At 36.0% G+C, this 16936-nt stretch overlaps 2 protein-coding genes across 2 annotated transcripts in view; one reads left to right on the top strand and one right to left on the bottom strand.

Moving 5' to 3' along the window:
• Window positions 1–16936, top strand: part of LOC125661721 (transcription elongation factor SPT6-like) — a 42921-nt gene that overhangs the window by 21163 nt on the left and 4822 nt on the right. Inside the window, exons 19-29 of the mRNA XM_048893866.2 lie at window positions 361–573; window positions 847–984; window positions 2204–2499; window positions 3082–3289; window positions 4215–4362; window positions 5004–5152; window positions 5390–5530; window positions 6204–6310; window positions 6539–6627; window positions 7024–7139; window positions 16304–16426. Coding sequence (XP_048749823.2) covers window positions 361–573; window positions 847–984; window positions 2204–2499; window positions 3082–3289; window positions 4215–4362; window positions 5004–5152; window positions 5390–5530; window positions 6204–6310; window positions 6539–6627; window positions 7024–7139; window positions 16304–16426 — 1728 coding nt within the window. The remainder of the gene's footprint in view (window positions 1–360; window positions 574–846; window positions 985–2203; window positions 2500–3081; window positions 3290–4214; window positions 4363–5003; window positions 5153–5389; window positions 5531–6203; window positions 6311–6538; window positions 6628–7023; window positions 7140–16303; window positions 16427–16936) is intronic.
• On the bottom strand, window positions 11391–14122 carry LOC125661859 (uncharacterized). Its single transcript, XM_048893995.2, has 2 exons — window positions 13701–14122; window positions 11391–13146 (listed from the first exon to the last, which is right to left on the bottom strand). Exon 2 carries the CDS (start codon window positions 13140–13142, stop codon window positions 12612–12614), a length of 531 nt encoding a protein of 176 aa, XP_048749952.2. The 5' UTR covers window positions 13143–13146; window positions 13701–14122; the 3' UTR covers window positions 11391–12611.

Raw genomic sequence — 16936 nt, 5'->3', positions numbered from 1 at the left:
TGATGGGAATGTTTAATGTAAGTTCATTACAATATGCTAGCAGTTGTTTAAGTGTGTCAAATCACTGAATAACGAGATTGGGATGTTATTCCATAGCAATACGGAAGTGGTAGGAATTAAAAATAGAAGCAAGGTTATATCAGTAGCACCATCACTAAAATATCTAGATTACACATCAAAAATCTCTTGTGTTTGAAAAAAAAGAATTTTCAGTATCTTTAGATGATATGCAACTGTCAAACTGGATGAAACCTGTAAATTAATTTTATATATATCACTGGTCAGTAAAGTAAATTATAGGATGATGACAATTTGACATTTACCACAGGATCAAGATTTAAAGATACATGTAACTTACAGGAAAATGACCTTGCGAAGTTGAAGGAGTTTATTTCAACCAAGAGGCCCCATGTGGTTGCTGTAACAGCAGAATCTAAGGAAGCCTTACGGATTGTGGAAGATGTTCAGCGGATTATTCAGGAACTTACAGAGGAAGTGGAAATGCCAGCCATCAATGTGGAGTTAGTTGACAATGAGGTTGCCATGGTTTATGAGAACTCCAACAAAGGACAGGTAACCATAGCAACACAGGCCATTCACACACACACACACACACACACTAAAAAGCGGCTTGTAGGGTTGTCTGTGAATGTTTTATAAAGGCCACCAGAAAAAAAAATTTCATTGCACAATTTAAAAATTTTCATAGCACAAATTTTCCTAAATTTCAAAACTGAATTATCTTATGTAAGTTTGAAAACCCTGCAATTCAAAGACATACATGAGGGGGGATATGTCCCATTAGGACAGTTTTGATTTCTATTTACTCTATGTGTTGTATTACAGGGTGACTTCCGTGAATACCCCGTCGTCCTGCGGCATGCTATTTCTATAGCTCGTCGCCTACAGGATCCACTTATCGAGTTTGCCCAGTTGTGTAACACTGATGAGGACATTCTCTGTCTGAAATACCATCCTTTCCAGGTAAATCCATGTACATGTACCGTCTCCCATAAAATGACTCCATTCTTAGATCACCCTTCTCAAGGAGATTGCTTCACCATCCCCTCCACATGAGACAATATCTGTATTGCCCCTCTTCTTCAAATGAATCCATCTATGCACCCCCTCAAGGTGAGCCCTTTCTCTTACGGTATCTATAAGTTGGCTGGGGTTTTTTTTGGGACCATTTCCTCTAGGTGAGCCCATTCTTATACCAACCCCTGTAAATTTGCCCTTTCTATCAAGACCTTTATACTTCCACCCTGTTTTAGGTGAGCCTATTTTACTAACCCCTCTAGATGAGTCAATTCTTGTACTACTTCTTAGACGTTCACATTTTCTTGTACCACCCACTTTAAGTGAGCTCATTCTTGTGACACCCTCTTCAGGTGAACCCATTTTTGTACCACTACCTGTTAGTGAACCCTTGCTTCTAACACCTCATTTAAGTAAGCCCATTATTGTACCAACCCCCTCTAAATGAGCACATCCTTGACCCATCCCCCACCTCTTCCAGAAGATCCCATTTTTGTGTCACCCTCTCTTAGGTGAGTCCATTATTGTACCATCTTCTCTAAAATTACCACCCCCTATAAATAAGCCCATTCACGAACCATCCCCAACCCCCTCCAGAGGAGCCCATTCTTGTACCACCTTCTCTAGGTGGACACATTATTGTATCACCCCTCCAATTGAGCCCATTCTTGTACTATCACCCCACTGAGGGGAATTCATTATTGTACCACCTCCTTTGAATGAACCTATTGTTGTACCATCCTCTCCTGGTGAACCCATTGTTGGATGAAAAAAATTTAAGATTTTTTGTTCAGCAAATTGACATAGGGCAAACTGACTGTCAAACAAAATCAATACATTCATATAGTAAATCTTGGACACAAATTGAATTAACGGCTCTGACACATCTTGTTGCACCACCAAGGGAAGATGATGCTATTTATAGCGATTTTTTAAACCTTTTCAAAATAGAAGTGTAGTGTGTGATATTTACATTAATGACAGAGGTATTGTTAATTAGTTCTTACGGATACAATTAATACACCCATAATACAGTCTTTGCATGCATTGAAATAGTGCAGTAGAGTTGATATTAAGCAAAACATTTGTTAAAATATAAACTTGTAGGTAGACTTTATCATAAGTACACTCTATATACATTGCACATGTACATTTTATGTTACAGGATCAGATTCCCAAGGATGTTTTATTGAATGCTCTGACACTGGAATTTGTGAACCGTGTGAATGAGGTGGGCGTGGACATTAATCGATCGCTGGCTCATGCCCACACGGCACCCCTGGTACAGTTCGTGTGTGGGCTGGGACCCAGGAAGGGTACATATCTGCTGAAAATCCTCAAACAAAATAATATTCGACTGGAGAATAGAACTCAGCTTGTCACACTGTGTCACATGGGTGCCAAAGTGTTCGTAAACTGTGCGGGGTTCATCAAAATTGACACGTTCAGCCTAATGGATAGGTTAGTAGATTATTTCAGTATGATAAAGTGGTGTGTAAACAATGATGCATAGAATGACATGCATGAAGGTCTGTTATGGTGAAGATGATTCGCAAAAGTTTGTTGTAATAGCTTGCTACCTGGCCCTTCAATTGTTTAGCTGCAGAACAGTAGCTCTCTAAGAAAATATTGGGACAGTTCGAAGAGCAACTGATCCATCCCTTATTAAAAAAAAAATCTTTGATTTACGGTGCAGAAAAATATAAAACAAATTGCTAACATATTTAATAAATATTTGAAGGAATGTTTGGATACAAGTATAGTAGGAAAATATGTTAGGAATTTTTTTATATTCAATTTATGAGACGGCAATGCAAGAATACAATGATTTAAGACCTCAACCGTGCATATTTTTTTCTGTGCCGTAAATTGAAGGTTTTTATAAGGGATGGATCTATATCTTTCTGATCTGTCCCATTAGTTTCTCAAAGAGCTACAGTTCTGCAGCTATTGTTATGATTAATTCATATTTTTCAGTAGATTTATGGAGTGTTTTATGCACCACACATTGGCATTGATTTAAATGACTTTGTCTGTTTACAGCACTGATTCCTATGTTGAGGTTCTGGATGGTTCTCGAGTACACCCTGAGACGTATGAATGGGCTCGTAAAATGGCAGTGGATGCACTGGAGTACGACGATACAGCAGAGGATGCAAACCCAGCAGGTGCCCTGGAGGAAATTCTTGAGAGTCCAGAGAGACTGAGGGACCTCGATCTGGATGCATTTGCTGAGGAGTTAGAGCGACAGGTGAGAGAGAGAGAGAGAGAGAGAGAGAGAGAGAGAGAGAGAGAGAGCTTTCTCTGAGGATGAAGAGAGATCTTTCACTGAGGATTAGAGCTACATGTCACATAAAGGGATCTGAGGCATTTATCAGTGCTTAGAGACAGAACTCTCATGATATTAAAGGGGGGAAATGGCTTCTTTGTGTTTTTGCAAAGATTATTTTAAAGATTGGAATCCTAATACATTGTGTCCCATGAGATCCAGGTCAGAATAGGTTTTCTGTACCCTTTGCTTGTCATAAGAGGTGACTAAATGGGGCGGTTCATCGGATGAGACTGCTAAAATCGGGGCCCCGTGTCACAGTAGGTGTGGCCTGGTAAAGATCCCTCCCTACTTGAAGGCCATAAGCGCCAAGCACAGGCCTAAATTTTGCAGCCCTTCAGCGGCACTGGTCTTCATTTGATTGAAAAATTTTCAAGTGGGACATTAATCAGTATACAACCAACAAACCTAATACATTGAATTTAAAATGAAATCAAACAGAAATTTAGTCCTTGTCAACGAATTTAATTTTAATTTCTTCATATTTTGAATGTTGTGAATGACCACTAGTAAAATAACACCACTTGACCCCGGGGGTACAACTTTTTTTTTTCTAGGGGCTGTGAACAGCAAACTTACACAAACAGCTCTTCAGTCTTTGAATGGTTAATATCACCACTTGACTTCAGGGTGAGATAGAATCAAGAACTAGGATGTAATGTATCTAGAAAACTCGTGCCATAGTTGTTCCTCAGATGTAACATTTCTTTAAGATCACTTGATCCCATGGATGGGGTGAGGGTCACATTCAGATGATGACACTCGGTGTATGTGAGCATTAGGTGAATCGGGCACCTGCAGTGGTAGATTTATTTTAAAATACATGTATATTGATTTTTTTCTACAGGGTTTCGGAGACAAACATATCACATTATATGACATCCGAGCAGAACTAAACCATCGCTACAAAGACCTCCGTACCCCTTACCGATCCCCCCTCAATGAGGAGAGGTTTAACATGATCACCAAGGAGACACCCGAGACGTTTTATGTTGGTAAGAGTCTATATTTGTGTTTTTGTTAAGAGTGTTTAATACCAATTTGGCAATATTTCAGCCATATTTCAGTGATAAAACCAAGTTTAAGAATTTGGTTTCACAAGGAAGACTACAACTGGATTAGTATTCATAGAAATGTGTCAAGGACTTGCTGTCTTATAATTGATTAATGTGGCGATGTCGGACACAGTAAAATTTGTTCATAAAAAATTCAGTTGTTACGAAATCTTGGTTATATGGGATGATTTATAAATCCCCTGTCATATCCTGTACAATTTTTGTAATAAATAAATGGTTTTAAGGAATTCTCAGTTCTTAGGAAGTCATAATTGCAATATTTATAGCAAAGACTATTTATATCTTCCAAACTTAGTTAAAAATGGCAATTAATGTAAACTTATCACATAATCATGGCTATGATAAAGGCAATGTTCAAACATAAACGTTTTCGAAATAAGAAATGTTCTTTTAATTGGACGATGTATATTAGATATGTGTCCCTCTATTTTTTTGATATAAGGAACTTTGAATATACAGAGCTTCCCTTCATGGATGTAAGGAAGATTTTACTGTATTATATCAAATATAGACTGCTTCTCTGTGGGTATATTCTGATAAAAAAAAATTCTGTCTTTCAGGTAAACTGGTTCTTGGGAAGGTGATTGGCATTGCTCATCGTCGCCCACGAGGAGAACAACTGGATCAGGCTAATCCAGTCCGGAACGATGAGACCGGACTCTGGCAGTGTCCATTCTGTAACCGTAGTGATTTCCCAGAACTTAGCGAGGTACAGCTGATTCCTGGAAATTTACAATAAACTCTTTTGTTGCTATTACATTCAATGTGTATGTAACTTAAAAATAAGAATTTTGATGTATTTGTAAATTAACATACAAGTTTTGATTAATTTCTTTAAATATTATGTTACACTGTGTGTGCTATGGAATAGGTAATGTTTTTCTTTTTGTAAGTGGAGTTGACTACATGACCTTTATGATTTAGTCATGTCAATTTACCTGAACAGGTGTGGAGCCATTTTGATGCCGGAAGTTGTCCAGGCTCAGCAGTTGGTGTGAAAATTATACTAGATAATGGAGTGAGTGGATTCCTACACACAAAAAACATCAGTGATAAACACATAAAGAGTCCAGAGGAACGAGTCAAGGTAAGTCAGGTCAAGGTCAAAGGCTTTAAGGGTGCAGAGGAATAAGTGTAGGTCAGTCATGTCAAGGTCAACGGCTTTAAGGGTGCAGAGGAATAAGTGTAGGTCAGTCATGTCATGGTCAAAGGCTTTAAGGGTGCAGAGGAATAAGTGTAGGTCAGTCATGTCAAGGTCAACGGCTTTAAGGGTGCAGAGGAATAAGTGTAGGTCAGTCATGTCAAGGTCAAAGGCTTTAAGGGTGCAGAGGAATAAGTGTAGGTCAGTTATGTCAAGTCAATGGCTTTAAGAGTGCAGAGGATTAAGTGTAGGTCAGTCAGGTCAAGACAAGACAAACACTGTAAGAGAGTAGAGGAATGAATCATAGTAAGTCAGGTCAATTCTAGAGAGCACAATGTCATATCAGTACAGTGAAAATAAAATGTGCTTTTTAAGAATTTTTTGTATCAAGAAGTCATTTTATATGGTTTTAACTCGATGCTTTGCAAAATGCTCAGAAAATGGGATCAGTTGTTTGTCAATCCTTGTGGTAGGCACAAATTTGAACCAAAGTGTTTTATTCCTCTTAGACAGTAGTAAAGAGTTGAGTGATAACAAGTTTTAATGAAATTTGTATCTTTCTTTCCTTATTATGAGTGAGTAGTGTTGTAAAGCTGATACAGAGGTTGATATTTTGTAGACGGGAATGACAATACACTGTCGAATCACAAAGATCGACATCGACAGGTTTCAGGTGGATTTAACCAGTAAATCATCAGATCTCATGGACACAGACAACCACTGGAGGTAAGCTGCCTCAGCAGTCGACAAGCATTTGTTTTAAGCCCCTTGTTTACAGAAGGAGGCAACATGAAATTAATCGTTTTCTCTCTCTGTTTGTGTACAAAAGTTAACTTTCCATGAATTAAATGCTATTTTAAAAGTTCAACACATTGTTTCCTGCAGCCTTGATGAGAGATGGACTAGTTACTGCATTTTATGAAGATTCTGTGGATAAATCTCTCTTTTCTGTAGGCCTCCCAAAGACCTATACTACGACCAAGACCAAGAGGATAAAGACAGAGAAAAGGAGGAAGAGAAAGTGAAACATAAAGCCAGACAATGTAGGTCATGTTACTATTTATAGAACCATCAAGTAACCAGAAGTATTAGTCATGTTACTATTTATAGAACTGTCAAGTGACCAGAAGTATTAGTCATGTTACTATTTATAGAACATGGTCATATGATCAGGAATAGTAGGTCATTAATGTGTTACAAGTATGTAAATCGGTTACTATCTATAGAAACCTGTCAGCTGATCAGGGAAGGTGAATCATTTTACTATCCATTGAAAACTGTTAGCTGATTTAGAAAAGGCTGTAGAGAAATACTTTTGAAATAAAACCAAAAAAAATTTCTCATCGATTGTAATGTTTTACTTTATGTATATATTCAAAAGACTTGGTTGTTGAACTTCATTTTACCATTAATTTTTCCGATTTTTTGTTTTTTGATAGCTTATGTGAAAAGAGTCATCGCTCATCCTTCTTTTCACAATGTGGGATATAGGGAGTGTGAGAAATTACTGGAGAGTATGGATCAAGGAGAGGCCATCATTCGACCCAGCAGCAAGGTAGGGCTTTGTTATTCGATTTTCTACTTTTATCAATGGATTATGTTTTGTGCTGTGTCCTTCATGCAGAACAATAGATTTGTTCTGTTGTTTTATTGGAACAAAGGCAATGAGATTTTTTTTTTTTTTTTTTTTTTTTTTTTACATAATCCAGTTTTTAAAATCTTAACTGAGAAAGACTAATGACATTATTGTACCATGGACAATTTGGGAAAGGAGATGTCACTTAATATATTCTGAAGATAAAGGTTTGGTTCCAAGACAAGGCATGTAATGAATATTGATGAGTTTTAATCTCACAACCGATGAAGTGACAGATTTACTGTTACTTAAAACACAATTCTCGACAAAACATCTTACAATTCCAAGGTGAATGTGACATAGTTTGAAGTCAGTATGGTAAAAATATGTACTTTACCTTGTAGATAGAAAAATAAAGTGTGCCCTCTTTCACACTCAAACATATTTGCCATGAAGCAAGGCATCTTGGTCTACCACTTGTGTTGGCATTGGTAAATTGTGCCATTTAAATTTGGAATATCCATGATTCAGTTTGTAATAATTTTTCTGGAAAGTGTGTTTTATTGCCTTTGCTTTTAGACATTCTTGTGGTAATCTTCAGTCGTAGGAAGAGAAGGAATCTTGTATGTTATTTCTGTGTATGTGTGTTCTGATGATTTGAAGAGTTTAGTTTTCCTTCATTGGGCTGTTATTTACAGATTGAAGAATCCCAGTGTGTTGTGTAGAACTGGGGTCTTCTCAACTAAACATGCATGACAGTGCGTATGTGTAGTGTAAAGTTTCACATAGAATGGATACTGAAATATTTTGTAAAAAGTATCCCTTTCAAAAAAAATTTTGAAGTTTGAAGCATATGAATAAAAAAAGGATATGTTTGTATAAATTTGGACTAGGTTCATGAATTGTCCAATTTTGCCTTATTTCTGATGGTAATTTAAGAGTCCATAAATTAAAAAAACCTATATGATTAAATTTATTGTTAAATAGGTAAGATGTATGCAAAACTAATGATCATTCTAATCATATATTATGAAATTGTTTGACTCACAGACACATGTTTCTCACCATTTTCTTTAAAACTACCAAAAATTGCAGCTGTTTCCAAGCTTTATTTGGCTTTAGAAAATATGGACCATATGTGTCGGTCATGGTAAAATTTTATATCTGAATGTTACAAATGAACTTAGTTTTTATCTATGTCCCTGGTGTCTGTTTAAATGACTGATTGAAATGTTGATGTTTCTGGCAATTTTTAAGGAAATGCTAATAAATCTACGACTTTGTAATGCCATGATTTAGAAGGGAATCAGTTTTGGGGAAAACGTAATTTCCATTATTTTTATATGCCTGTCATAGATTGGTCGTGTAATGGTATGGTGCAGTGTGTATCTCTGTCCATCTGTCAGCACCTTGTGGTCAGATAAAAACAGTTCTTGTAAGACTAGGATCATCAAACTTTGTACAGATATTCCAAATGACTAGAGGAGGAATCTTATTGTTTGTCAAGGTCAACTTACATGGGTAATTTTATGGTCACAAATCAAGATAGAAGCAGTACTCGTAAGGCTAGAATAATCACTACACATGTTTCCCTTGGTGAGAGTAAGATGCCTTTTTCTTTCAAGGTCAAAGGTCCAGATCTGGATCCCACCCCCAAAAATAAGAATAAGTTGAAACTTGGACTCGAGTCTGGGATTTTACTCAAATTTTGACTGTTCAGATAAAAGAAAACTCAAACTTAGTTTGAGATTTTATTGAGAAATACAGCTAGGTCAAACTTTCATGGGTAAATGTGAATGAAAAACAGTACTATTAAGGCAAGGGTAATCAGACTTGGGTGTACATGTTCCCCTTGATGTTGATGCCAAGTATATTTTGATGACTTTGCTTCTCAATTTATACTTTATTAGATAGAAATCTTGATGGAATTTGATATTCAACAAAGCCATCTTGGGAGAGGGCCTACATAGGCTATGCCTGTTGCCCAATCCTGTTGAGTTTCTCAATAAAATATGTTTAAATTAAAAAGCCATCTTAAAACTAACATTTTATCAATACTCTCTAATATTAGAAAAAGTGTCAAAAGAAAACTGTTATAGGTTTGTTTGGTGTTTTTTTTTTATTTATCAAAGAATGCTTTATCTGGATGGTAATCCCTCCTCTTATTATACTACACAAGTGAATATATTGCCGTGTGAATATTGCTTGTGCATTTTTCTTCAGTTTTGACTATTTCAGTGTAGAAATTACTGAACTTCAGAGAATTCAATGAAAGTTTGAATTCTAGAGCCAGAGTTACTGTTATACATTTGAGATGTGATTTTAGTTAAGAATCTTCAATTTACTCTGTACAACATTATACAATATATTTTCTAGACATTTTCTTCAAGCAAAAATGCTGTACATTCCTAAATATATATGCGAGGAATTTATTATTACTTAATTTCACGAGAGAGGGGTTACTCGTGAAATAAAATTATTGGGTCTTATTTTTCTGTTTTAAAATACATACCGTATATACTCGCCTATAGGTCGGTTCGCCTATAAGTCGGTTGTATATTTTGTAGACTATTTTGGAGGGATTTGCCATTGACCCGCTTATAAGTTGGTATAACTTTTTTCAAGAACCGGTTGACAATTTCAAACCAATGCTCTAACATTTTCACCTCTGTTTCAAATAATATTTTGTGAAATGCGCTGATATTTATTCATTTGATTAACAAATCAATTTCAATAATATACACTTAAGATGAATTAAATCATTAAAATATATAAATACTTGTACTTTATGCATATAATCCTAGAATACATGAATAATATAATATGTCCAGTCAACGTTAATCATGATAATCGTCGGCGTACAAAGTTGTTCAAAAATACTACGGTATACATTACGCTGTCCAGGAAAATGCTAATCTTCTTAGTATTCGCCTTTAAGTCGGATATATAGTTTTGGACCAATATTTAGCTCCCTAAAATCCGACTTATAGGCGAGTATATACAGTATAAGAACTCTTGATTAACAGACTACATGTGAATTCATGTTCACACGATTTGACATCGGAGTCATTTCACCACATTTATAAGGTACATGTATTCAATGTATAACAAAAGGATAATGAACAATTTTGAAGGATTTAAATCAAAATAAATGTTCATTGTTAAATAATGATGAAAATGAAGTAGATGAAATTCACATGACTGGTAAATGATTAGAAGCTGACCTGTTCGCACTTGAGACTTTTTTGAAAAGTAGATCTACTTTTTTGTAAAATTAAGAAAAATCTAATTTTCTTAAAATGTGTGCGGTAAATGATTAATTTTATTTGATGTTTTTATAAAGAAAAAGAATGAATGTAACTTTCTACCAAGAGATTTGTATGAAAATATAATCTCTTTTAAAAATATTTAAATAAAACATGTTCTTCCTATAGACTTCAATGTAAATCAAGCGGCAATCAAAATGTAAAAAATTCCTATGATGGATTATTTTTATTTGATGAACCTTTCAAAATGATATCATGATTACAAAAATCCCACCATGCATTTACTAGATGTGAAAAATGGTCGTTATACATAGAATACCATTGACTTTTACCTTTAATGTAAAGGTCAAATAATAGAAATTTTTTTGGCATTTTTGTGGTCCGGATCATAACTTTGTCTTTTGACATAAGCCTTTGATATTTAGTATGTTGGTAAGTTTAATTTACTATCATATGTTCACAACACTTTTCCTTGTTTGAAGCTTATATACATACAGGCAAATGTTACGTACTGTCAGTCTTGATTTTCCATTCTAAAGATGATCCCTTAAAAAGGTTTTTTTTTACAAAAACTATGGAAAATGGAAGGGGAGACATCAGTTTTGTCTGACTACTTGTGTTGAAATTCAACATTGAAATCATCAGTACTGAATTTCAGAGAAATTCAAGACTGTTAAACTTCAGGTCCATAAATGACAGTTGTCATATTTAGTCTTGGAAACCCAACTTAGTTCTTGTCCAATATGTAAGACTGGGCAACACTGATATTTTGTTGCTCGAGGGTGCCAAAACCCAAAGGCATTGAACATTGTTATTCACAATGATGAACAGTAAAACTTACAACACCCATCATATTTGACACGACTTAGATCTGATCTGTCCCAATATTTTCTCAGAGAGCTACAGTTCTGCAGCTACTAACTACTGAACTGTATGGTGTCTGTGCAAAAAGTAAATTAAAACAGATAGACATAGTGTATTTATTGTAAATGATAAACAATTGTAGTCATCACTTTAATGAAAGCTATACTCGAGTTTGTAGAATCAGCAAAAATTGTTAACGGTATTCTTGAGGTGATTAGTCCGCCTGACTGGACATTCCTTGATTTATGAAACTGAGATCTGTCTTGTGAATAGTCAATTATCAATGCCTTGAAACTCTATACTATCTTTAAAAGCCTTAAAATACTTTCAACATGTTCAAACTTTAGCACAGTTGTACAGTGTGTGTCAACATGTTCAAACTTTAGCACAGTTGTACAGTGTGTGTCAACATGTTCAAACTTTAGTACAGTTGTACAGTGTGTGTGTGTCAACATGTTCAAACTTTAGTACAGTTGTACAGTGTGTGTTCGGGAATTAGCTTTATCATTGTTATGCTGTACTGTCAATTCAGACTCGAGTTCCTGACTACTATCACTTTCAGTTTGTGACATGAATAGTGTAGGTAACCCAGATTTCCTACTACTTAATACGATATTATGGTATTATCTATTTCAAATATCCTTTTTAACAGCCAGAGATTTTGAAGAATTTTCCGCTAAAGGGGGGTGAGTAGAAAAATAAATCCCCCAAAAATATGAACCACTGGATCAATACACACTCTGCATCAAGGAAAAGTATGTTTAATATCCTACAGAATGAGCATTGGGATCGGTCCTTTAGTGTCCAAAGGCCATGGCGCTGGGGTCACTCTGACAAGACGTATGCACGAAGACTTCTTTAAAGCAGACATTTGTAATTTTAACAAATAATAATATGCAAATTTCCCTTCTGTACTATTCCAAATATGTTATAATATCCTCCCCTGGGGCCCAACGCAGGGGGTTACTTTCTCTGTTTTTGGCCATTATGCATTTTTACTCTATGGTTGTGGAAAGGATATAAGGGATAGCCCTGATCATATTTATATATTATGGCTGCATTCATGAAATGGGAGACTTACCACTGTACTTTGGAATAATTGATATAAACATGTATACAACACCTGTTACAAACACTGTACAGCTGAATATAGATAAACATACAAATATATTGGAAGTTAATGCGGATGCGTAAATAGATTGAACAGAGCATGGTGGACATAGTGTGTATTCACTGACATGTCATTCACATCACCACCCAACATACAACAGACGTGTTCCAGAGGCAGCATGTCAAACAGAATCATTACTCCTCTCATCTGTCATTTCACTATGTGTACAAATATACCTATAGAACACCCGAGAATAGCCGCCTGAGCAAGGAACTTTAACACAGCTATAAAGTAATTAACGGCCTTATTGTGTCTCTCTGAAATCACACAGCAATATAGACACTGACCCACCCCACGGAAAATCAGCTCCACCAGGGCCCAGGCAACCTTAACAAATTGGATCCAGTGGATGAGGCTCTTCTGATGTATGGCCACCAACAGGGCCAGGCAGATCTGGGGCACATCCTCCACCCATGTGGTTGCCATGGAGACAGTATCAGCATAGAGAAATGGGCCGCGGTCAGTGAACACTTCAAATCCGAGGTTGATGGATTCAAAGAGGACGGTCAGCGTGCCCAGAACGCAGAAGGCCAGGGCAAGCCAGGGGATGTGGCTGTTTTCTGTGATGTAGTCATCATCAGTTTGATGGATCTTTGTGAAGAAAAACCAGTCACAGGCAAGGTCTACTGCCTCAATAAGGAGCACAACAGTCATCAGTGTCCATTGTCTGCAGTTGGCCATCTTTCTGGAATAAAAAATAAACAATAAGCTTATGCATGATATTGTCTCAGTCTGTATAAAGTTATTCTACTGGTACATTAATAAATATCCCGAGATGTTGTACAGGCTAGTCAATGCCAGCTAGAGAGCCACTAGTTTATACATTTAATCAGGTGCCTCTGTCTGTAGTATTTTATAGGAAACTTGATTGCAGGAGCAAAAACAAGACCTATATGATGTTTTGATTTAGATCTACTGAGATGCATGAAGTTGCATCATGAGGCTGTGGATACAGGAATAAACACAGTCAGCATAGTTCTCACTTCAAATGAACTGTATGTCACAATGATTTTGTCTAGTTTCACTTTGGGATGCACAAGATTAGTCATGTTGTAGATTGTGTAGCATATCAAAGCATACATCACTTGTCAACATGTAATGTGATCTATGGCAGCATTGGTTTTTAAATAGGGGGGGGGGGGACAAACAAAAGCATTGAGAATGGAGAAAATGAACAAGCTGCAGAAAGAACAACAGTAAAATTGACCGTCATGTAGTTAAAATGAATGGGTTACTCACCATGTGTTTTGTCCCGGTAAGCCAGGAGAAAGTTTTTTACCAGTAGGGCGTTGTTTACATTCAGAATCTCTGCTTATCTTGTCACATAGAGGCGTAAACACACTGCCTCAGAGCTTCTGTAGCCTCAGAAAAATTGTAAACTAACCCAGATCTTTCATAGAGGTCGCTGATTTTTTAAAAACACATCCGTTCAAGTGTTCACTCAAGTGGAACCTTCAGGTAAGTTATCTGACTTGGTTGTAAATATGTGTGTTGTACAAGATTCTTGCATTTGACACACACACAAACAAACCCTTCCCCCAATGCTCACTATAGAGAGAGATTTGTTTATAACTGCATTCCTTTTGATGTTTATATTTGGTGGAATTTTTCTCCACCAGCTGTGTTTGTATTATGGCCTTTTAATCATAACCACTGGGCTGTAAGATAAATATCTTAATGTGAAAATAGCTACAAGAACTGGTGGTCAATTGATATAAGCTCTTAATCTAGAAGGAGCATTCCACAACTTACTAAGGAATACCATATACTACTAATTTATAAAATTATACTAAGGGATACAATATACTAGTTGAATCTATAAAATTATCATTTTAATGGATATATATTAATTGTTCTTAGTTTTCTTTTTCATTATTTTTGGCTGATTTCAATGGATAATAATAAGTAAATTAATTGTATAAACAAGAAAATTAGGTCATGAATAACAGCCAGTACTCAATATTACTAGTATCAGGTTTATGAGAGTGGTCATAGAGTAACTGTATTAGTACAGTAAAACTAGTGTGAAGGTGATGCAAACATTCGTGGAATAATCCTTTATAACTTTTTTATTTTGAAATATAATTCAAAATTATACATAGTAATATTGAACCTACTTTGAATTTATGTATAAAATGTTTTTGATGAACTTTGGACAGTACCACTTTGACAGTGCCATAGAAACAGATGTTTTGAAAATCGAGGTAGATTTTTTTGTTTGTTCTTAATATTTTGTATGCTGAAAGAGTTGGGATATTAATGGATGTAGACCGCAGGCACATTTTGTGGGAAATTGTTGCAGAAATTGGGAGCTCATGTAATTGCATTTTAAAATTTGTTCAGAAAAGAATGAGTGCTTAGGCTGCATCCTAATTTAGACAGAGATGGTGAAGAGAGTCTAGTGTTCTATTGAGTTTTCATAACAAAGCAGCCAAATGTGACACAATGTTTATGTCATGTCAACGACTCCCCCAGATTGTGCAATATACCATTTTCAAACAGCTTGTCTGACTTTAAATTTTATCATAAAGTTATATAAAAAAATTCTAGTCATATTAGGTAAAGTCTCTAGTTCATAACTATGTATATTTTACGATTCATCACAATAAGATAAAAAAAAGTCCACAAACTCAGGGATCAATCCTCGTACACAGTCCCCTCACAGAAGGAGGGGCAGATTGCTGTGCACATGTCAGTTGTTATGTTGATGTGGACACTTGGGAGTTCAAGTATATATCTAAATACACCCCTGGATACACACCGATGTGCATACACCTAAATACGCCCCAGATACACACCAATGTGCATACACCTAAATACACCCCCAGATACACATCGATGTGCATACACCTAAATACACCCCCGATACACATCAATGTGCATACACCTAAATACACCCCGGATACACACCAATGTGCATGATCCATGTGTATTCCCAAAGGAAGTTCAGGGCACTTGTTAATTTGACAAAGGATGTGTGATATTGCTATAGCAATGAATGCACTTAGTAAATCTGTTTTTCTTTGTCACCACGCAGATTTAAATCTTCAATGTTTGGTGCTGCACACTGTGATTTGTCCACAGTATTTGTATTTACAATAGAATCTAAAGGACTGTGGAAATATGTGCACTGTGCACAAACATTTTGGATTGTAAGATGTACGGATTAGACAAATTGTCACTGTTCTGACAGTGTCAGCCCTGGGTCAGGATTAACCATACCCCCACCCCTGACAAAATGAAGATATCTTTGTTACCCTTTAACAGGTGGAACACCATTCCTCACTATAAACTATCTGTGGCTGTTAGTGGTGTGTTTATGTAGATGTTATATACACACCATTCCTCACTGTAAACTATCTGTGGCTGTTAGTGGTGTGTTTATGTAGATGTTATATACACACAATTCCTCACTGTAAACTATCTGTGGCTGTTAGTGGTGTGTTTATGTAGATGTTATATACACACCATTCCTCACTGTAAACTATCTGTGGCTGTTAGTGGTGTGTTTATGTAGATGTTATATACACACAATTCCTCACTGTAAACTATCTGTGGCTGTTAGTGGTGTGTTTATGTAGATGTTATATACACACCATTCCTCACTGTAAACTATCTGTGGCTGTTAGTGGTGTGTTTATGTAGATGTTATATACACAACGCCATCAGCGGTGATCTGTAAAACTGTCGGTACAGGACAATATTATATTACTAATATCTCCATGACATATACATTATCCGTTCTTGATATTGACTTTTTAATTTATTTACAGGGGTCAGATCACCTGACTGTGACATATACATTATTCGTTCTTGATATTGACCTTTTAATTTATTTACAGGGGTCAGATCACCTGACTGTGACATGGAAGGTAGCTGATGGCATTATGCAGCACATCGATGTCAAGGAGGAGGGGAAAGAAAATGCCTTTAGTTTGGGCACCTCCCTTATCATAGGATCAGAGGTAACAAATCAATGTGAAGTACTTTATAGGGTCAGAAGTACTAAATCGCTGTGGAGTAATTTAAAAGTCCGAGATACTAAACAACTGAGTAATTTTTAGGTCGGAGTAGAGTAATTTTTCGGTCAGAGTTGAGTAATTTTTAGGTCGGAGTTGAGTAATTTTTAGGTCAGAGTTGAGTAATTTTTCAGTCAGAGTTGAGTAATTTACAGAGTATGAGGTATCCAATCAATGTTGAGTTCTTTATATGTCAGAGATACTGAATCACTCTATAAGGATCATGTACCAAATCAAATAATGTTTAAAATCTGGAGTACCCAATCAATGGCTAGTAGCAATGCATGCCCCCTCCCTCCATTTGTGTGTCCATTTCATAATTTGTTAAAGGTTTCTTCTACAGTGAATGATGCTGAGGATTCTTATTCTATATTTTTAAAAAAACACCAGTTGACAGGATCAGGGAAACTGAATCATTGTTGAGTAATTTGAAAAATCAGGCTTGGATTTTTCAAC

The sequence above is a fragment of the Ostrea edulis genome, chromosome 1, assembly GCF_947568905.1.
Source record: "Ostrea edulis chromosome 1, xbOstEdul1.1, whole genome shotgun sequence".
NCBI lineage: Eukaryota > Metazoa > Mollusca > Bivalvia > Ostreida > Ostreidae > Ostrea > Ostrea edulis.
This window is presented reverse-complemented; position numbering and strand designations above follow the sequence as displayed.

Bases quoted from the DNA above. Each gene is read 5' to 3' on its own strand.
- LOC125661859 (XM_048893995.2), bottom strand. From the start codon at position 13,142: ATGGCCAACTGCAGACAATGGACACTGATGACTGTTGTGCTCCTTATT.